At 45.1% G+C, this 23527-nt stretch overlaps 1 protein-coding gene across 2 annotated transcripts in view; it reads right to left on the reverse strand.

Moving 5' to 3' along the window:
- The window catches only part of LOC147630642 (adenylate kinase family protein), a 140407-nt gene that overhangs the window by 29369 nt on the left and 87511 nt on the right, over positions 1-23527 (reverse strand). For both annotated transcript variants that reach the window (XM_086810572.1, XM_086810571.1), the window contains exon 13: positions 13433-13512. In XM_086810572.1, the coding sequence (XP_086666698.1) occupies positions 13433-13512 (80 nt within the window). The remainder of the gene's footprint in view (positions 1-13432; positions 13513-23527) is intronic.

Consider the following 23527-nt stretch of genomic DNA (forward strand, 5'->3'; position numbering starts at 1 on the left):
TGTTCGCTTTAAACTACTTGCACGTCTTGATGCTTTGCGGGATGCTAACTGTCAATCTCATTGCTTCTATGATAAGCTGCATCAAAAACATATGCGTGAGAATATTGTTAGGCTGATGGATGCCAAAGGCAACCTTGTTACTCAACCTTCTGAGGTTATTCAGCATTGCATCCGGTTTTATGAAGATTTGCTTGCCCCTCGAGAGGATGTCTCACCGGCTGTCCTGGCTGCAAGAAGGAAGTCATTGTTTGCTGAAGTACGATATCAAGTTGACCCTGATGTGGCGCTTCAACTTGATGCTCCTGTTACTCAAGGGGAAGTGGAAGCTGTTCTCTCCAAACTTCCCATGGGAAAGAGCCTTGGTTGGGATGGTTTGACAAATGAGTTTTTCCGAAAATATGCTAATCAGCTTGCAGAGCCTTTGACGCTTATTTGTCAAAGGGTTTGGGATGAGGGATATATGCCTGCCGATTGGAAGTTGGGCATACTTCGTTTGTTGCCCAAAGTCCCTTCGCCTACTTCTTTGGCTCAATGGCGCCCAATCTCACTTATGGGTATTATGTATAAAATCTTTACAAAGATTTTTGCCAATCGCTTGCAGAAGGTGCTTCCTACTCTTGTTCATCCATATCAATACGCATTTGTGCATGGCAGGAATATTTTGCATAATATTCTTAATGTTCAAATTGGAGTGGATTATGCCAAGGCAAAGAAGCAAGAGATTGTGATGGTGCAGCTGGATCTCGAAAAAGCTTTTGATCATGTCAGCTGGTCTTTCCTTTCTCAGTTAATGACAGCCATGGGCTTTGGTCCCAAAATGGCTAATTTGGTGCATTTACTTGGCTCTGGCTCTATCACGCGGATTATGCTCAATGGAGGACTTTCGGATGGTATTTCTCTCACCCGTTCTCTCCGGCAGGGCTGTCCTCTTAGCCCTCTTTTCTTTGCCATTGCCACTTGTGAGGTAGCTCAGAAACACAAGAAGGCCACTATAGCTCGCCGACTCACCACCTTCAGAACACTCACAAGCACAAGGGGCACCACCAGCTTCTCTAGCTGGAAGGAAAATCAGTCACAGACCAGACCTATTCTCATATCCCTACTTCTTTACCCTCATCCATCCACCACATCATACACCACAGGCTCAAAACAGAAAGCAAGACACCTCTATTGTTTAATCTGCAATTCAATCAGCGGAGTACAGAGGGAAACTTACAATTTTTCAAACACAAACACAGAAAATAGTGATAGAAACTTGTCGAGCTCCAGCCTGATCCATCAGCAGACGAGCAATCACACAAAGACAAGTTCACAACTGCCACCACTTTCGTTAATAACACATCACACACTCCCTCTCATAGCTCACACACACTGTCCACATCTTCTCTTGGTCTCACACCAGAGGCCTCGAACAAACAGCCCTCTCCCAATAGAAAGCCAGCGAGCTGCACCAATACTAGTCACCTCTGAGGCGGCACCCCATGCAGCCTCCTACACGACTGTTAATCCTTGGGCCGCTTCTCCGCCTTTGCTATTATCCAGCCTGTTCCTCACTTCACCTGCTCTCTTCGTCTCTGCAGCTCTTTTTTTTGAAGTCGCCAGCTCCCCAGGAAGTCGGTTCCCTCTGTACCAGGCGGCTTGTGTCTCTTCCTTTCGTTTGTAATAGCTGTAGTGCCTCTAATATCTGCAACACTTCAGTAAGGCATTTCACCCACGGCTCCCTTCTCACAAGCTTTCGGATTTGACCATTTCTTCCAGCGCCATGCTTTCCCTGGTGTCTTTTTCTTTTTTCAGCGCCTCACACACCAGGCGTTTTTCTCCTTTTCCACGAGACAACCTCGACTCTTTCTTTTTTTTCTGGCCACTCTTCACTTGCTGCTTCCCCGAATCACCCTCCGTCTCTTCTCGGCACTTACCATCCTCCAGGCGACACACTCACCTTGCGACCAGCTCTCCTCTGCACTCTAGAGCCCCTCTGGTCGACCCCTGGCTTTTATATACTCACCGCCAGCTGCTCTTGACTGCCAGGCGGCCTTCACTGCAGCAAGCGCTTCCCTCTACCCGGTTAGCCTGCACACCCAGGAAATCCTCCACTCATCAGAGCTTCCCATCAGCCCTTCTTGGGTCACCTACACAGCGGCCACCTACATACTTGCTCCAAGCGCCTGCAGCTAACCCAATAGCCACCGCCGGCTCTCCACCTCTCTCTTGCCCGCCTCACAACACACAGGTCGGTTACCTTTTATGTCCGCAGCGCCTAAGGGAGAGCGTGCGTGCAATCACCTGCTAGGCCTCAACACACTTCATCTACGTCTGCTCTACCCCCTTCCACTACCAGGAGGCCACTCCTCTGTTGTCTTCCACTCCCCCACTCTGCACACGGCGTCCCCTCTCTCCTCGTCTGCAGCTTTGTAGCCACGCCTCAGAAGGTCTCCTTGTCTGCGCCAGCCAGGTCCAGCTTCCATAGCAACCCGCAAGCCCTTCTGCTCTCTGCAGCCAGTGTCTCTCTTGCGAAGGCGACGACTCCTCTTTTATTCTCCCAGCGGCCACGACCGTTTTTCTCTCGCCCTCCAGCTCTCCACCACCTTCTCGAAGCAAGCTGGCAGCCCTCTTTTGCCTCCACGTATCTCTTCAAGCTGGCCACTTATTTTCATATATTTTTTTAAAACTTCTTTCCCCAAACCACACTAACGGCCACCACACCACTTACTACTAGTTTCACCTAAGTATATGGTGCATACAACACTCCAATACAATGCTAGGGTTGCTCACAACCATAATCATCAACTTCAGAACTACCAAGCCATCAAATTCCCAGTCTCGGTGCTCTGCTTTTAGCAACCACCGGCACACCACACAATTGCTATAAAGCTCTAGATTTTCAGCATTTTCTCCCAACAAAAAAACACGTGCATAAAACGACCTTCAACCAAATCATTCAGGCTGTACATTTGCCAGGGCATTCAGGGCAAAGTTTTATTGCACACCATCCACACCATATGTACACTGACTCAAAACAGCTTTACAGAAAAAGCCTGACATACTTTGCCCAACCCCCAGCCTGCTGAATCATTCATGATCAGCAGCAAAAAGCATTTCCAGACTTAAATCCATATCCAAAAACTGCCCTTCATCTGGAATAACATCTTTAGACACTGCATCCTGCACAATTACCATCAGACGTGCATAATACTTCTTCAGCCTGTATCCATTTACCCTGGAAGCATGTAAAGTCCCATCTAAATCTGCCAATTGATAAGTGCCATTTGTAAATCCTTGCATCACCAAGAAAGGTCCTTCCCACTTAATTTGAAACTTTTTATGAAAGGCATTATCCAGTCTGCTATTATAGCGTAACACCAGATCATTCTTCATAATTCCTTTGCTTTTAATCTTCTTGTTGAACTTCTCCAGCGTCCTTGCCTGCATATCTTCATAATGCTTCAAAGCATTATCTCTGTTCAGCTGTGCTTCTTGTAAATATAACAGCCGCTCTTTAAAGGCATCTTCAGGTTTTTCCAAAAGCTTTCCCAACATTTTAATAGCTGGTATCTCCACCTCAATAGGCAATAAGGCTTCTTTTCCAAAAACAAGACAAAATGGAGTGAAACCCGTACCAGTTTTAATGGCTGTTCGGTATGCCCACAAGGCAGCAGGCAACTCCAGATCCCAAATCTTCCCTTGTTGCTCTGTCACTTTAGATAAAATCTTGATCAATTCACCATTGAACCGCTCATTCAGGCCATTACACTGTGGATAGTAAGGTGTAGTAAAGCTGCGGCTGATCTTCATTTTTGTACACAAATAATCCATAAGCTCTGCTCTGAATCCTGGACCCTGATCAGAAAGCAATTCCAATGGCACACCAAATTTACAACAGATATCTTGATATACAAATTTTGCTACCTCCTTAGCAGTAATTTGTTTAACTGCCTTTGCTTCCGCCCATCTAGAAAGGTAATCAACTGCAGTTAAGATATAACACTTCCCTCGGCTGGTAATAGGTAATGGTCCCACAGCATCAATTCCCCATTTTTCAAAAACATCATAAGCAAGAATTGTCTTCCTCATCTCAGGCTTTAAAATCCGTTTACTGTGAGCTTGGCATTGTTTGCATGACCTGCACCAATGATTGATATCCTTATGCACACTTGGCCACACATAACCTTCCTGTAACACCTTATGCAAGGTAATCTTTGATGCAAAATGTCCACCGCATGCTCCTTCATGGTTTTCCTTGAGAATTTTGTAGATTTCTTCCTTCCAAGGTACTCGTCGCATTATCAAATCAATTCCTTTCAAATACAAAGCATCACCAATCATCACATACCTTGTAGCTTTCCTGATGAAACCATATTTTTTTGATCTGTCAATACCATTGGGAATCATCCCGGTTAACAAAAACTTTTCCATATCCTGTAAGTTCTCCCTGCCACAATAAAATGATGCATGAGCTTTAAGAACAAATACTTCACCAATCATTCCCTGGGCTGCTTCATGAGCCTCCTCATTATGGCCTCGATCCACATGCTTCAGGCTCCAAGCTTCAAATCCCTTCAGTAGACCCTTAATCTTGAAACACATTTCTTTGAGTAACAAATTCTTTGACTTCCAAACTCCCAATACCTGTTTTACCACCAGCAATGCATCTCCTCGAATGCGAATCCTGTGTACACCATGCTTCAAGCATATTTGCAATCCAACTTCCAGAGTCAGATACTCCGCTTCATTGTTGCTATGTGCATCCACTTTAACACCCTTTTTAAAAACCAGGCAACCCTGTGGATCATAAAGCACCAAACCCCCTGAGGCTGCATCATGGCTTTTCCTGTAAGAACCATCAAAATATAATAAGTGTGCATTCACCAACTCAGCCGCATCCTCAACTGGCTTCTTGATGGTTTCCTCCTTTATAAGAAGAGGACTCTCCTTATATGTCAGTAGATCGGCTAAAGTAGCCCTGGTACTCTCTTCCACCAAGAATGAGAAAGTAAATTCCTGCAACTCAATCACCCACTTCATCATTGCCTTAGATAAATTTGTACCATTTATCAACTGAGGCAAAAAAGTGTAGCTTGTCAAAAACACAAAGGGGCGAGGCAATAAGTAATGGCGGAACCGCCTGCATGCATAAAGTACACTGACCATAACAAGTTCCACCTCTGATAGCAACCTCTCTCTGGCAAGTTTTACTCTGCTAGCACAGTAGACTGGTTGCATATAATGTGATTCTTTCCCTTTCTGCAATAGCATGGCTCCAATTGCATCCTCACCTACTGAAAGATTAACATAAAATACCTGTTCCAAATTAGGTGCCTGCATTGTAGGAATAGCTCCCAACACCTCTTTCACTTTCTGGAAAGCCACTTCACACTCCTCCGTCCAATGCAAAGGATCATGCATTGCTGCTTGCTGCAAAGGATATAACAACTGTGAAGATAAAGAAATGAATCGAGCCATATACTTCACCTTTTGCACAAAAGTGGCCAGTTGCCTTGTATTCTTTGGTGTAGGAAGAAGAAGAAGAGACTTGACTTTATCAGGATCTGGATCAATACCATTCTCTGATATAATATGGCCCAAAAGCTTCACCCTTGGTTGAGCTAAAAAGCACTTTTTTGGATTTAATTGACCACCACACTCATCATAACGCTGAAAGACTGTAGCCAGCTTATCACAATGTTCTTGCCTGGAGCTGTATATACAAAAATCATCAATAAAATCCTTCACAAACTTATTCAAAAAAGGAGATAATACCCAATTTGCCCTTCTTTGATAGTAGGCTGGTCCATTCATCAATCCAAAAGGAAGAACTTTGTAGCAGAAACATCCCCACGGTGTAATGAAAGTCGTCTTGCACTGATCTTCTTCTGCAATCTTTAACTGGAAATAACCTGAATATCCATCACAAACACTATACCTTTCATATCCAGCTACAGTATCCAAGATTTCATCCAAAAAGGGTAGGGGGTAAGAATCCTTCTTCGTAGCAGCATTCAAAGGCTTGAAATCCACACATATACGCCACCTGCCATCTTTCTTTGGACTCACCACCGTAGGACTTACCCACTCAGCTGTATCCACTGGTGTAATGAAACCTGCACTCAACAGCTTATCAACTTCCTCTCTCAGGGCCTGCATTTGTTCTCGTCCCATCCTGCGAAGCTTCTGCCTAACTGCTTTTACACCCTCCTTCAATTCAATCCTCAGGTCTGACCCTTTAAATCCTCGAATCTCTCTATAAGAAGTGATGAACAATTCTAGAAAATGAGAAAGCATATTAACATATCTAACCTTTTCTCCACTTGAGAGATCCGGACTCAGCATTCCTTCAATCAGCTCCTGCTTCTTCTTCACTTCTATCTTTGGCTGCAGTAATTCCTCGATTACTTCATATGACCCCATAGTATCTTCTCCCTCAGCACCCACTTCATGCACTTCTTTATCTTCATTACTTTGTTGCTCTGATAAAAGAAAAGCCACATCTGCCCTTTCTCCACTAGAAGCAGTGGTCGATGAATCTGTCTCTGATTCAGAAGTGGTGGTGGTAGTTTCCTCTTCACTTGAATCCTGTGGCCTCTCCCACACATCGTTTAAAGATCTCCTACTATGCATCTCAAAAGATTTTTTATTACCCTGCTTATTATGCAAAGAAATGGTCCCATACCTCCAGTCTTGTACTGCACCCACCACTCGCAACCAGGGTCGTCCAAGGATGATTGGAAAAGCACCCAGACCCGCAGGCATCACATGGAAATCTACAGTAGCTTTGACATTAAAAGCTTCAATTTCCAATTCCTTTATCATACCAAGACATTTTACCTTTTGATGATTAGCCATCCTGATTCGAAACCCAGAAACCCCAGACACCCTCAAGCCTGACTGCTCCACACATGACTGGGTAATCACACAGATTTGAGCCCCTCCATCTATATAGGCCTCACCAAGGTTTCTACCCTTACTCCACACCTCCACAATAGGGCAAATATCTGGAAGCTCCTCTAAAGATAGTACCTTGACTGACCTCTTCTCTGACTCCTTTTCCATTGGATTCACCAGTCTCTTCCATTGTCTTCTCAATTTTGGCACCATCTCCACCAGCTGCCCAAAGGTGATGTTTGCCTTCCTGTTCACCAAATCAGATTTCAAGTCATAGCTGGTTTGCCCATCCCCCAGTGGGAAGTCTGACACCTGGAACCTTCTACGAGGCTTCCGTTTCCTTTTAGCTTTCACATCTTCTCCTACCTGCTGCTTTCCCTTCTTACGGCTGGGTCCAGCCACCCCTTTTCCTTCTCTTTCATCTGTGGTGCGCTTGCCAACAGGCATCACATCCCCTTCTTCTCTCACTTGAACATTCTCCAGTGTGACAACATTCATAACCTTTGCCTTCCCCTTCTCCTCAGCTGTGATTCCACTGGGGCCTGCTTGATCCCTGATATCAATACCATAATCTTTTGACCTATCAGGTAACTGTGAAGGTAGTGGGTACATATCACCACCCATACGCTGAGGCTTATCACAATCTGTACTCAGATGACCAAGCTCACCACAGTTCCAGCATGTAGGGATGAAACGACGGCCCCTACCGCGACCACGTCCATACCCTGTTTGTCCATCTCCCCCCTCATGATTGTGGCCACGGCCTCTACCACGTCCATCACCTGTACTTCCCATTAAATTTAAACTCAAATTCTTCAGAAGATCAACCATCTGTTTCATATCCTGCCGCAATCCCTCATCAGAACCTGCACTAGCTTGAGGCACCATCTGCATAGCTTGGGCTTCAGTGGGCTTCATCCTCTCGATCACTGCACTCATGGGTGTAGCCTCCACTCTACGAATCTCTGGCTGTGCTACAACTGGAATCATCCCCAGCTGATTCATTCGTTGCAGCTTCCAGTCTTTTGACTTAGCAATTTCTACCGCATCCTCAAAAGACCTGGGCTTCTTCAATTCCACTTTCCAGCGAATACTCCTCTTAAGCCCGGCTAAAAACTTATTCTTTTTCATCATATCAGGCGGCACCTGGTCTTCCCCTAAAGCCCTGCATAGAGTTTCCCAAAGCAAAGAAAATTTCTTCATATAATCATCTAATGATTCAAACTCACCTTGTGTCAGAGCTTGCACCTCATGCCAAACCTTGTCGGGGTCTTCCACCTTCTTGAACCTGTTGCTGAGTGCTGTCTTTAATCCATTTTCAGTCATATCAAGATGTGGAACAGCAGCCCTCAATGATTCTTCATAAGTCCTGTACCAGGTCCTTGCATCCCCTTTCAAACAGATGCTCAGAAGCCGCAACACCTGTACCGACTCATTAATATGGTTGCTGATGCATGCAACCTCCATCCTTTCCAAAAAGTCTGCCACATCCTCATTAGGGCTACCATAAAACTCTGGATAAGACATCATTTTCACCCCCCAAACTTCACCTCAGATCCCAAGAAAGCACCTTCTCTGAAACTCTCAACACCTAGGGCACACACCCTGATAACTGAAGGAAATAACAGAGCCACTCCTCAGTGGGGGCACCAGAAAGATGTGAGGTAGCTCAGAAACACAAGAAGGCCACTATAGCTCGCCGACTCACCACCTTCAGAACACTCACAAGCACAAGGGGCACCACCAGCTTCTCTAGCTGGAAGGAAAATCAGTCACAGACCAGACCTATTCTCATATCCCTACTTCTTTACCCTCATCCATCCACCACATCATACACCACAGGCTCAAAACAGAAAGCAAGACACCTCTATTGTTTAATCTGCAATTCAATCAGCGGAGTACAAAGGGAAACTTACAATTTTTCAAACACAAACACAGAAAATAGTGATAGAAACTTGTCGAGCTCCAGCCTGATCCATCAGCAGACGAGCAATCACACAAAGACAAGTTCACAACTGCCACCACTTTCGTTAATAACACATCACACACTCCCTCTCATAGCTCACACACACACTGTCCACATCTTCTCTTGGTCTCACACCAGAGGCCTCGAACAAACAGCCCTCTCCCAATAGAAAGCCAGCGAGCTGCACCAATACTAGTCACCTCTGAGGCGGCACCCCATGCAGCCTCCTACACGACTGTTAATCCTTGGGCCGCTTCTCCGCCTTTGCTATTATCCAGCCTGTTCCTCACTTCACCTGCTCTCTTCGTCTCTGCAGCTCTTTTTTTTGAAGTCGCCAGCTCCCCAGGAAGTCGGTTCCCTCTGTACCAGGCGGCTTGTGTCTCTTCCTTTCGTTTGTAATAGCTGTAGTGCCTCTAATATCTGCAACACTTCAGTAAGGCATTTCACCCACGGCTCCCTTCTCACAAGCTTTCGGATTTGACCATTTCTTCCAGCGCCATGCTTTCCCTGGTGTCTTTTTCTTTTTTCAGCGCCTCACACACCAGGCGTTTTTCTCCTTTTCCACGAGACAACCCCGACTCTTTCTTTTTTTTCTGGCCACTCTTCACTTGCTGCTTCCCCGAATCACCCTCCGTCTCTTCTCGGCACTTACCATCCTCCAGGCGACACACTCACCTTGCGACCAGCTCTCCTCTGCACTCTAGAGCCCCTCTGGTCGACCCCTGGCTTTTATATACTCACCGCCAGCTGCTCTTGACTGCCAGGCGGCCTTCACTGCAGCAAGCGCTTCCCTCTACCCGGTTAGCCTGCACACCCAGGAAATCCTCCACTCATCAGAGCTTCCCATCAGCCCTTCTTGGGTCACCTACACAGCGGCCACCTACATACTTGCTCCAAGCGCCTGCAGCTAACCCAATAGCCACCGCCGGCTCTCCACCTCTCTCTTGCCCGCCTCACAACACACAGGTCGGTTACCTTTTATGTCCGCAGCGCCTAAGGGAGAGCGTGCGTGCAATCACCTGCCAGGCCTCAACACACTTCATCTACGTCTGCTCTACCCCCTTCCACTACCAGGCGGCCACTCCTCTGTTGTCTTCCACTCCCCCACTCTGCACACGGCGTCCCCTCTCTCCTCGTCTGCAGCTTTGTAGCCACGCCTCAGAAGGTCTCCTTGTCTGCGCCAGCCAGGTCCAGCTTCCATAGCAACCCGCAAGCCCTTCTGCTCTCTGCAGCCAGTGTCTCTCTTGCGAAGGCGACGACTCCTCTTTTATTCTCCCAGCGGCCACGACCGTTTTTCTCTCGCCCTCCAGCTCTCCACCACCTTCTCGAAGCAAGCTGGCAGCCCTCTTTTGCCTCCACGTATCTCTTCAAGCTGGCCACTTATTTTCATATATTTTTTTAAAACTTCTTTCCCCAAACCACACTAACGGCCACCACACCACTTACTACTAGTTTCACCTAAGTATATGGTGCATACAACACTCCAATACAATGCTAGGGTTGCTCACAACCATAATCATCAACTTCAGAACTACCAAGCCATCAAATTCCCAGTCTCGGTGCTCTGCTTTTAGCAACCACCGGCACACCACACAATTGCTATAAAGCTCTAGATTTTCAGCATTTTCTCCCAACAAAAAAACACGTGCATAAAACGACCTTCAACCAAATCATTCAGGCTGTACATTTGCCAGGGCATTCAGGGCAAAGTTTTATTGCACACCATCCACACCATATGTACACTGACTCAAAACAGCTTTACAGAAAAAGCCTGACACCACTCATCCTATGTTATCTCGCCTAGATGCTATGGCATCGCATGGTGAAGTGGTTGGTTTGCATCTCCCTCATGGCAAGCAATTGGTTGCTCAAGCCCTTGCAGATGACACTTTTATGTTTCTCAGGGCCGAAAAGGCCAATATAGATCGAGCAATGGAAGCTTGGAATAATTTTGCATTGGCTTCTGGGCTGAAAATAAATTCAACAAAATCAGCCCTCATTGTATGCACGGAATTTGAGGCATTAGGGTGGCAAGGCCGTGTGGTGCATACAGGAGACATTGTTCTTCATCTTGGATATCCGGTGGGTGTGGATGTGGACCCCCAAGCGCTTCTTGCTTGGATTTCTGCTCGGATCTCCGATAAATTTGTGTATTGGAAAGCTCAAGAGTGACCTATGCATGTGAGGGTTAAGGTAGCTCGGGTTATTATGCTTAGCATGATTTCCTATTTTTTGCCTTTGCTACCTTGGACGCACAAATCTCTCATCCGTTTGTTGCTCCCATTCGGTTTATGCTGTGGAAGAGACAAGGAAATATTATGGGTCAAACATGGATAGCTTGGAATCACATTACGACGCCCAAAAGAATGGGTGGGGCTGCTTTACTGGATGTCCGCTTGCATATGGTGGCACGTAGGTGGGCGCTTTTTCAGGATATGTGTTTGCAGGAGCAGCCTTGGGTATTCATGGCTCGTGACTTGATTGAGTTGGAGGGATTGTCACATGGGCGGACACGTGTGCAGGCTTCATGGTGGGACATTGTGAATGCGGCTCATCCTGTCCGTATTCGCTCATCACACATTTTATCGCATATTCTCCTTTCTTGGCATGAAGTTCTACTATTGGCTCGGTGGGATCCTGGTCATGAAAGACTACTTTTGAACTCTTTGCAGTTCGAAACATTTGTGGAGTCGCGTGTCATTGTTTGGCCAGACAGAGATGCTTCACGGATACGACTCAACCGCATGGTCAGGCTAGGCTTGGTTAGAATCCGAGATGCTGTGATACCTGGTCGTGCGACAGGCCATATTCGTTTCGTCGTATTTGGCGGCACTTTAGGGTTCCTCGGACATTTCAGCCACTATGGGTTGACATCATGCATGCAGTTGAGCCTTTTACTCCATTGCCTCGGCCATCTGCAGATCAACCTTGGCTTGATTGGGCACTATGTAAATCTGGTGACTTGATATCACTCTCAGCTAACCAGGTCTACCATAAGCTTGTATCAGAGAAAGATTGGGTTTCAGCCAAGGCCAATAAGGTGTGGGGATTGCACAAGTCTAAATCATGGTGGCAGAAAACTCTGATGCGTGGTTGGCAGTCTAAACTCCCTTACCAAGGTAAGGTTTTCATTTGGAGGATGTTGGTGGGAGGGTTACCTACACGGGATCAGCTCAGCCGTCGTAAAATTACATTGGCCTCTTGCTTCTTCTGCACGACATGCACTGAAACAGTTATGCATCTGTTCATGAGTTGTCCAGTGGCCCGTCAGATTTGGTCTTTTGTCTCTCGCGTTTGGGAGGCAGTAGAGAGGTCTACTGTTTCGGCTCATCAGTGGATATTTGGGATTTGTCCTCAAGTCATTACTTCGGACAGTCACCTTGTGATATTCCATTTCCTTAGATGGACAGGACTTTGGCATATTTGGAATACACGGAATGGGTTCATTTTTGATTCCTTGTGTGGAATACATGGGCACATTCTACGTATCCGCGGTTTGCTGCTTTGGCAGTTTTCTTCTCTTCTCTCAGCTCAGCTACTGGATGCAGATGTTATTTCGTTATGGTCTACGGCGGCTCGGCTGGCTCATCTTTGATGCTTTTATCTGGGATGCTTATTTGGCTAGGAGGCTTTCTTATTAGTGTAGAGGTTTGCATGGTCATGATCCTTTAGAGGATCTTTTGTGGGGGTTTTGTTTGGGGCCATAGGTTCTGTGTGAGCCATGTGGCTGATGTACGAAAAAAAAAAAAGAGAGAAAATGAAATCTGTATTAACGTCTTTGAAAGGCTAAAATGACCTATGAGACCAAAAGTTACAATAATCTAATTAGATGAAGTACAAATGTCACTGGTGTGTAACAGGAAAAAGTGAGAAAAGATCTAGAGATCTATAGATCTAGAGATCAAGAGTAACATGGGAAACATGGGAAACCTGGGAAACCTGGGAAGCTACTAAGAGGGGACGAAAGTGTCCACTCAGAGACATCTCTGGGCGCATGAAGCTCATGAATGTGTGAGGGTATAGAGGGGCCCTCAGTGGATGAAATCCCTCATAGGTCACTGGAGCATGAAGACAAGCTCCTCCGGGGTGAACTGCTTGGAGATGAGAGAGAGAGAGAGAGAGAGAGAGAAATGAAATGAAATGAAATGTTATATTAACGTCTTCAAAAGGCCAAAGTGACCTATGAGACCAAAGTTACAACCATGTGACATCTGATACACTGTCTGGAGAAGAAAAGAAAGAACTGAAGGTAAGTATCTAGCCCTACAATACATCAGTAGGGAGCATCCGGAAGGAGCAACTAGGGAGAGTGGGAAGCTAATGCTACTAGTCAAAATGGGGTACATGAGTACATGGATACATGAATACATGAATATGGGGGAGTACAAAAGTGACAGTGAGTACAACAGTATATGGCTGAAGTGGTAATCATCCTAGGAGCTCTAACGTGTGATCCATGAGTAAACACATGAAAAAAGTAATAGACTAGCTGCCGAGAGTAAAAGACTAGCTGCCGCAAGGGGAGAGAGAGTACAAATCAGATAAATTAATCAAATAGAATATAGACATGTGCAAAGAGTCACTTACATCAATAATACAATTTCCTACAGCATTTTGTGGTGCCATAAGAATAAAAAGGTCGTCACTCTCAGATACTTGACTTGCTCCTGCCATCAAAGGTTAATCAAAGTTAAAATCCAACATGATTCACAATGTCTTGACAACACTGTTGCATGCGATAAAATTTCAGGTTAACATAAAAACTTTACAATTACCATTTTCCTAAGACAGCTAGGTTCTCTTTTTGTTTCTACTAGGTACCTTTTCAAATGCAGTATACTACGTGCCAATGCTGATGTTAGTTGCACTTTAAAATTTACTAAAACGGTCTGAGACACTTGTGGTCTTCTGTTAAATAGCAATCCCTGTCTCACAGCATGAAATTTATACAAAACAGTACCCTCTTAGATAGTAATCTCTTTTCTATTCTAAAAAACTGACATAGCAGTACTATCACATACTTTTTTTAGTAAAACCAGTAATTGTTATATTTTCATAAAGTTTACATAATCATATTCTCCAGAGTGGAGAATATCCAAAGATCAAAAGCACTCGAAGAAAAGCTGAATACAAGATGCATCCATGTCACCCTCAAGGCAAGCAGCATATACAGACTGTCGCAATGAGGCTCGGAAAGATTCATATGATTGGAGATTGTGCCTTCCCAAATATGCAAAATTGTGTTCACTCCATATGGTCCATAGGGCCCAATATCTCACCCAAAATAGAAAAAGTGAGTATTGGGACAAAGTTCTGAGATGTCTGCCAAAGAGCCAGAAGTGTTTCCCAAATCTATGAGTTGGGAAGCGAAGGCAAAGATAATCAGAAATACGCCTGAGGAGGATCCTAGAACAAGGACAATGCCAAAGCAAATGAGGAATTGTCTCTGAAAGAGCCATACATCTTAGACAGGTGGATGATGCAATATGGCGTCTTGCAAGTGTAACCCCCACTGACAATGTACCTGTCAAACATCTCCAGAGGAAAAGTCTTTGTTTCAAAGGCATTTTACTTTTCCATATCATTCGAATATTCTTCCTCCACCATGAAAGGGGTTTCCTTATATGCCATAAAGAATTGCCATATTGCTGGATCCATGGAGCAGGCTGAAGTAAATGATAGGCTTTAATGGAGGTTAGAGCGGGGAGAGGAACAGGATGAGTGCCTGTAGTGGAGGAAAGCAGCTGCCAATCCATAAGCCGATCCATAGGAGCCATAGGAGGAACTGGTAGAAAAGGAAATAATAAATCAGCAATTTTCTTCCATATGGTCCTGTGATGCATTCCCAAAGGATAGGAAGCCATAGCCTGGGGAAAAGATAAAACATATCCCTGATCATCCACCACATCTTGTATATACCGAATTCCCAATTTAGAGAGGTTGTATGCTCGGATCGGTTCCTGTAAGGCAAGTGGAGTGTCAAAGATGGCACTCCAATGAATACTTTCCTGTCTCATGGAATTTGTCCCCGAGCAATTATTAGGAGCCCATTTAACTTTTGAAAGTAGCTGTTTCCAGTCCAAAATCAAAGCAGTAGAGAAAGGGCAGCCTGGTATCTTTCCTGCAAATCTCCCAATGACAACCTCCCAGGGATCAGTAGTCCATTGGCCATAAGCAGAAGTCCTCATATTAACACACATAGATGCAAGCATACATGTCCATGGCTGTTGTTGGCGGAGAAAAGTATGCAGCATAGTGATTTTCCTTGCAAGGACATGATACCGCACATTTAGAATATTTAGACCACCATGCATCCTTGGGGAGCACAACAATTCCATCTTCATCAGTCTTAATGCTTTCACTGCCGCTTTTGTTCTCCAGAGTATTTCCATGGCTTGTGACATAAAGGCTGAAATATCCCGAGAGGACCAATGTAACAATGGCAAATAAAATTGCACATATGACATTACAATAGACTGCACTATTCTGAGCCTGACATGAAGCGGCCAGGTAGATATCTTCCAGAAATCCAATTTATGTTGCAGTCTTTGTAAGACCCATTTGAGCTGCTGCTTCCTAGTAATATGCCATCCTATTGGATATCCCAAATGCCTGACTGCATCTTTTGAATTCACTACTTGCCCAGGCCAAAGGAGAGAATGCCAATCACATTGTTTGAGAGGAAGTAATTTAGATTTGTCAAAATTAATATTCAGACCAGCTGCCAAGCCAAACAATGAAAGCGTGGTCATTAGCATATGTACTTCCTGGGGTGAATTCTGTGGCATGAAAAAGGAATCATCAGCATATGCTTGAGCCAAAAAGGATGATGCCCCAGGGATTGTGAGCCCTTTCATCTGCCCTGTATGTGTCAGATGATCAAGATACTTTAGAAGGGGATGGGTGACAATGGCATATAGCAAAGCACTAAGGGGGCAGCCCTGTCGTACTGATCTACCCAATGTCCATGAGCGGGAGAGATGGTTTCCCAAAATACACTGAGAGGTAGATCCAGAGTAGAGCCAAAATACTGCATTTGCCATCTTGGGACCAAAACCAAGTTTGAACATAATTTGAGAGATGAAGTCCCAGTGAACAGTATCAAATGCCTTAGCAATATCCACTTGCAAAATAAGTACATCTTGATGGGAGTACTTAGCATATTCAATTGCTGTCAAGGCATTGGAAATGTTATCATGGATTTGTCTACGCGGGATAAATCCATATTGATAAGGATGAAGACCCACATCCAATATCGTATGCAGCCGGTGCACCATCATCTTTGCAATAAGCTTATAAACTACTGGCATCAAAGTAATGGGCCTCCAATCCGACAGATGATCACAGAGATGTTTTTTAGGCACTAGTTTTACTATGCCATGTTTCCATGAGTGTGGCATCTGGTTTGCCTGCCAGGCTGCATTGATCATCTGTAATAGGACTTCTTTCAAGTCATCCCAAAAGACAATATAGAATTCCACCGTAAGGCCATCCCAACCAGGAGACTTATGTCTGCTAAGGTGAAACAATGCATTCTCAAGCTCTGTGGCAGTGAAAGATCCCTCCATGGTAAGAGCAGCATCCTTATCCACTATTTCAGAGACATGTCGAAGGAATTCAGTCCTAGCATCAATCATTTGATTTGATGGGGAGCCAGGAGGGGAGAACATGTTCTGAAAATAATTATGGCATTCATCTTGGAGATCAGAGAAAGAGTGCGTCCATGAGCCATCCAGCTTTCTAACTCGTAGGCATGAATTTTTCTTACGAGTAGCATGCAGGCCCTGAAAGAAAGCTTTGGATGAAAGGCCCTTATCCATGAGGGGCTTCGTTCTCGCCCTGATCTGCCATTTATGCAATTTTCTCTGATCATTGGCATTCAATTGAAAATGAGCATGTGAAAGAGCTTCCTGTTCATCCTCAGAGAGAGGTCTTGACTGAGAAAATTCAGTCAGTTGTTGTGCTGTCCTTTTTGCTTCTTTGATCTTATTTCTCCATTCAGACATATACCACTTGCCATAGCTGCAAATGATATTCTGCAGTCTGGTAACCAGGCTGTCCCATGCATAATTGATATCCTCCTGGGCATGCTGAAACAAAGGCTGTATTGCAAGTTTAATCATTTGCTGGAAATGTTGGTGCCTTAAATAGGCCTGATTTACATGCAGTAGCCTGCTAGAATGGGAAGGCAAATCATCCAAAGGCAGGCCAATGTGTAAATCCATCCAAAGCGGAGCATGATCTGATAATCCCAGGGAAAAGTCAATGGAGAGATGAGGACTGAAATCTGCAAATTGATGAGGATAAAAGAGGTACCATCTGTCTAACCTTGCCCAGTATGTGGTGAATGCATTGTGATGAAAAGTGTATCCGGGCAAGGTTTCCTGGAGGAGCAGCCATAAGTCTTCAGCCTGCACCGCAAGAAGCATACTCTCCCATTGCTGCCTTTCCAAAGATAACATGTGAGATTTAGAAGTAGTGTTATCTCTTGGCAGAGGGGAATTGTTAAAATCTCCACAGATGAATGCATTGGACCTCCATGGATATCTGGATAAGGAGTCCCATAAAGAAGCCCTCATGGCAGAGGTCTGCGAAGCATATACAGAGGCAAACTCAAGTATATCCCCATTGACATTGCATTGTATAACCAACCATCTGCCACTACTGTCATTAAAAGCTAACTGAGGCTGCAACTCATGTCTAGCCAGAATACATACCCCTGAATAAGTGGAGGTGCCAGCATAAAATATGTCATAGCCACTAAAATATCCATGCTGACCTGCCATGGAATGTTGATTGTGCTCTTGTAAACAGACAATATCAGGCTGCATTTTATGTACATAGTGCCACAAAAGTCTCCATTTTGAAGCATTGCAAAGACTCTGTACATTATATGTAAAGCACTTAAGTGTTTGTAGCATGTAAAAGATATATACAAGGTGACATCAGAATGTACAACATCAACAAGGCAAAGGATCGGCCTGCATGGGTTGCATTCCATCATGGCCCATAAATGAGATGGCATTCTCTTCTTCATCTGAATCACATATAGGGATGCCCTTTTTCAAAACCCCGACCCAGTTTTGTAGGACAGGAGCTGAAGTAGAAGCCTGTCCTGGTGAAGGAGAAGAAGCATCCCATTGTCGAGATTGAAGGGGACGTTGCTTTAATGCAATCACCTTCTTGGGTTGTTGAAACCCATCATGATCAATCACTGTAGATTCCTGCATTTTCTCTTTTCCTTTGTCTTTTGCTTTGGCAACAGGTGATTGTATCTGATTGATGGACTTGGCATTCTTTGCTGCATTTGCAGTGGGTGTCTTAACTTGGAGCTTTTCATTCTTTTCTCGTGTCTGAGGCGGCAATGCATTAGGGGGGGGCTTATGTAATACCGTTGGTACATGCCATGCCATGGTCCCCCAACAAGGACTATCAAAGTCTTGTCAGGCATCATTGCCCTGTATGGGTGGAGGTTGTTAATTTTCCAGATTATATGCGTGAAGAGTTGCCCGGCCTGGCTGCTGCTTTGGGACAAGTAATTTGTCCTCCACGTCCCATGGGCAACCGTAACAGGTTTTGTATCCTATGGGATACCGACATACCTACCCCTCCTTCTATTGCGGTGGAAGTGGAGGGAGTGCAGCTGGGCAAGAAGTATTTCGAATTGAAGTGGGGTGTATTTGCAGGTGCATGTTTTGCATGTCATAAGTATGGACATTTGGCAGTACTATCACATACAGCAGAAGGCTTGCAGTGACACTTACATGTGTTACACTTTTTTACTAAGAATCTGGACTTGCATGTTAACCTTGGCAAGAAGGTCATGATACTGACAAGTTATCCACACTGCAAAAAGACAAATTGAGGGCCACAAAATGGAAGTACTGAGGGAACGAACAGACATACCTAGAAGTGGTATTCTCAGGCCCAAATTTTCTCATGAAACTGAAACCGGCCTCTGATAGAAAAACCAGAGTGCGGTAGGAGCAATCACCCGTCCTCTTGTAGTCTAGATGAGAAACAAAACACAGATTGGAGCTAGAGTGCCCAAATCTGAAAACACAGCGACACCTGTTGGCCCCAAAGCTCGGCGCCCCTTGCGGTATTTCTTTATTCAATTAAAATAATATGAATGGCTGAGTACAACACAAAGACCAGCCAAGAGTTTACACCTGTAAGTCCAATCTGACGGCCCACAAATCCTTCTCAGCACAGAGGATCTATGCACACAGATCTGTGTCTTCAAACAACACACTGTGCCTCCCTCTGATCAGCCAAGATCACTAAGCAGGCCAGCCATGGGCATACATCTGGCATAACTCAAGTGCATGATACATCTTCTCAGCTCAAACATACATGTGCTGTCCAATCTCTGTCTTAATCCCTTGTCAATCTGCCATACCCCTCCTCTCACAAGGGGCCAGATAACACATATCTGCAACAGACATCAAGCAGTAGAAAGAGAGATAGATGAACAGAAACAGAGCTTACCAAGTTCAGCTCGTGAAACAACACTGGAGGAAGCAACAGCACCAATCTGTGCTTGCAGGCACTTGAATCCACAACTCTGCTTCACACGTGTGCTTGCACTTGCCTGTATCCTCCTCCTGATGTCCACTCTTATGCTGTCCTTGAAAAATACAGATCTGAAAATCAGCACAGTACCCGTCTGTACCGCCTCGGGATACGTGCCAAGAGTTGTACTTGCATAAACAGCCTGCTGTCCACTTCTGTACCAACCTGAATCAGAGTATTCAGGTCTGTCCAGCCACCTGACAAGCGCCGCCTGCAGCTTCAGAACCCAGAAAAGCGTGCGTCAGCCCTGTCCGTACACTGTACGGCTGTCGTACAGGGCTGTACGGCCTGTGTACTTGCTGGTACAGCCTGTACTGGCCTGTGCGCAGAGTTTCCAGCAGCAGTTTCTGTGCGCAGCTAGCAACAGAGGAGAAAGAGAGAGAATGTTTGCCCAGTTCTGGCCGTACAGTGCTGTACGGCTGATTCCACTCAGAAAAACAGCAACAGCACACAGCAAAACAGCAGCCTTCTCCCTTCTCTTGAGCTTTTCCACGCTTCTCCTCATGCGCATGAAGGAAACTCCTCTTTTACTCCACGACTCCCAAAAAGGGAAGAGAGAGAGAGAAGAGAGAGAAAACTCCTCCCCAATTTAATCCCTAGGGCCCCAACTTTAATAAGTTCCTAGGGCCACTAAGGCCTAGGGGCAAACTCCAATAAACATTAAAACTTAATGTTTTTAGTTCCCCCCTTCACACCTAGGGATATCCACACATCTTAAACACTGTCCGGGCACCCCCCCATGTGAATCATAAAATATTCTGACTCTGCAACCACCATGCCCACACTTGTCCTGCTCCATTTTCACAGGGCCATGACATACCCCCCTCTTGAAAGATGGCAAGCGTCCTCGATTGCATTCTGGTGATGCATCAAAATATCCAAAGTGAAATATACAATATGGCAAGATCAGCGTCCCAATCTCTCTAAGCCATACACATGTATCATCATTCACTGCAAACCAATGGCATAGTAATAGTCCAAGTTGTATACCACTGTGAACCATACATATCCACAACAATCTCATGTGACTAGTACACATATATCATAGAAGTCCCATAAACAGATGTACTGTCAGCCTCAGTACCTTCGGGTGGGATAAAATCTGCACCAAGCGACCTCTAGATGTCATCTGAGCCTGTCTGTATCAAGGGAGTGGAGGTGCTACCCCCCTCTTGAGCATCAGGTAATGCTCCAGACCCATGCTCTGCTGAACCTGAATGAGCCACAATAAGAGTCGGCCCTAACTCAAAGGCATCGAGATAAAGCTGCAAAACCTGAGGTGAATCTGTTAAGTCACCTTCCTCCATCCACTTCGCATCCATCGGTGAATAGTTCTTGAACTTCACAAGATAGCGACGGGAAACTTTACCTCGTACCTTCCTTTCTTTATGTGCCAGTATCTGCTCTGGAATCAGAACCTCATCAAGTTCCTCAACTTCCGGCTGAGCCTCATCTGATACATCCTCAGGCACATCCCCACGGAAAGGTCTAAGAAGACTCACGTGAAAAGCATTGTGAATCCTCCAGTGATCTGGTAACTTCAAACGATAGGTTACCTCACCAATCTTTTCCAAAACCTGAAAAGGCCCATAATATCGCATGCTCAACTTAGGGAATAAGCGCTCTTTACCCTTCATCTTCTTGAGTCCAGCCTTTTCAAAACGCAAAAGAACCCAATCACCCAATGCAAACTGTAAATCACGTCTGTGACGGTCTGCGGCTTTCTTTTGCTTCTGCTGAGTTTTCTGGAGGGCCAACTTAACTCTCCGATAAGCTTCATCCAAGCTCTCCACATACTGATCAGCCTCAAAGATCTTATCCTTTGTATGCAAAATGGGTGGTACCTTCTTCCCTCCTTCTACAATCTCAAAAGGCGCCTTGCCTGTCGAGCTATGTACAGTGTTGTTATATGCAAACTCCACCAAAGGAAGATACTTTTCCCATTGTTGCTTGTGCTCTGACACATAACACTTGAGAAGATCCAACACTGTAGAGTTAGCCTCTTCTGACTGACCATCTGTCTGGGGATGAAATGACAATGAAAACTTGAGAGTTGTACCCATGTTGTCAACAACCCTCTCCAAAACAAACTCGTCATCCGTGGATCACGGTCACTAATGATAGACGTAGGCAAGCCATGATACTTGAAGATGTTCGCCATGAACAACTTCACCATATGATCCACTTTAATTGTCTTCCGCACGGGAATGAAATGTGCCTGCTTACTGAACTTGCATATGATAGTCCAGATGCCATCATTTCCCGTTTGTGTCCGTGGAAGATCAAATACAAAATCCATGGCAATGCTCTCCCAAGGTCTATTCGGAATAGGTAAAGGCTGTAATAACCCTGGTGTCTTCTGACGGTCAAACTTTACCTTCTGACATACGATGCATTGCCTCACAAAGGCATCAACATCTCTTCTCAAGGTTGGCCAATAAAAGAAAGTCTCCACTGCTTTGACCGTGGCGTCAATCCCTCTATGACCTGCATACGGTGGAGCATGACTTTCAATCATAACCTTGAGTCGCAATGGCCTGGTAACACACAGTCTGCCATGCATCAATAAAAACCCATCTCTGAGAGTGTAATGCTCATGCCGCTGACCCTCAGACATCTGATCATACAACCTTTCAAAGTCCTCATCATGGGCATACTGCTCTTTCATTTCATCAAGCTCATGATGATAAGCAAGTGAAACTGCAGAGACCTGTGGCTTGCGTGACAAAGCATCTGCCACTACATTCTTTTTGCCTTCCACATGCACAATTTGGAAATGAAACATTGACAAAAAGTTTGCCCAACGCATATGCTTCTCTGAAAGCTTAGTCTGCGTGAGGAAATAACGCAAGGTCTGATGATCTGTCTGCACAGTGAAATCAGCCCCAAGCAAGTAGTGTTTCCATGTAGAAAGAGCGTGAATTACAGCCAACATCTCTTTCTCATACACCTGTAAATGCTTCTCAGCATCTTGCAAAACTCTACTCTCATAGGCTATCACATGTCCCTCTTGCATGAGAACTGCACCAATGCTACTTCCACATGCATCACACTGGACAACAAAAGCCTTTCGGAGGTCCGGTAACACCAATACTGGGTCCGAAGTAAGCTTTTCTTTGAGCTTTTTGAATGCTGTAATTTCCCGATCAGCCCATCTAAACGGAGTTGCTTTCTTCGTCAAAGCATGAAGAGGCGAAGCAATTTCAGCAAAGTGCCGTATGTAACGCCTGTAATAGGAACACAATCCTAAAAAGCTGCGTACATCATGCACGGTCCTCAAAGCTGGCCAATTAAGTATTGCTTCCACCTTTGCTGGATCCATACGGACTCCATGACCAGACACAATATGCCCCAAGAAATGTATCTCCTGCAAGAAAAACTCACTCTTCTTGCCATTAACCACCAACCTATGGTTTCTGAGTTCTGCAAACACAATGGCCAAATGCCTTCTATGCTCTTCCTCAGTGTGTGAATGCACAATCATATCATCAAAGAATGTGCCCACAAACTCTCTATGAGGCCTGAAAATCCTATCCATCATTCTGTTAAATGTGGCAGGCGCATTTGTCAAACCAAAGGGCATAACCAAGAACTCATACAACCCAAACGTGGTTCGGAATGCTGTCTTATGCACATCCTCGGGTCTAATGCGTATCTGATGATACCCGCTTTTCAAGTCAATACGACTAAAAACTGTGGAGCCCTGTAAGCGGTCCAAGATGTCATCGATCCTCGGTATGGGAAATCGATTCTTGATGGTATTCTTATTCAGCGCCCTGTAATCTATACACATGCGCCAAGAACCATCCTTCTTCTGCACTAAGAGCACAGGTGAGCAAAAGGGTGATGAGCTAGGCTGAATCAACCCATTATTCAATAGCTCCTGCACCTGACTCATAATCTCTTCCTGTTGGGCTGCACTAACACGGTACGGCGGTCTATTCGGTGGAGTACTACCAGGAATCAGATCTATAGCATGATCTTCTGGCCTCTCAGGAGGTAATTCTCCTGGCAATGACTCGGAAAAACAGTCTTGAAACCCACTTAAGAAATCAGTCCTGTCCTTATCTAACATTGACAAATTAGACTTAGACTCATCATCCTGTG

This window comes from Cibotium barometz, chromosome 16 (assembly GCF_041138505.1).
Source record: "Cibotium barometz isolate CiBa-2024 chromosome 16, ASM4113850v1, whole genome shotgun sequence".
Taxonomy (NCBI): Eukaryota; Viridiplantae; Streptophyta; class Polypodiopsida; order Cyatheales; family Cibotiaceae; genus Cibotium; species Cibotium barometz.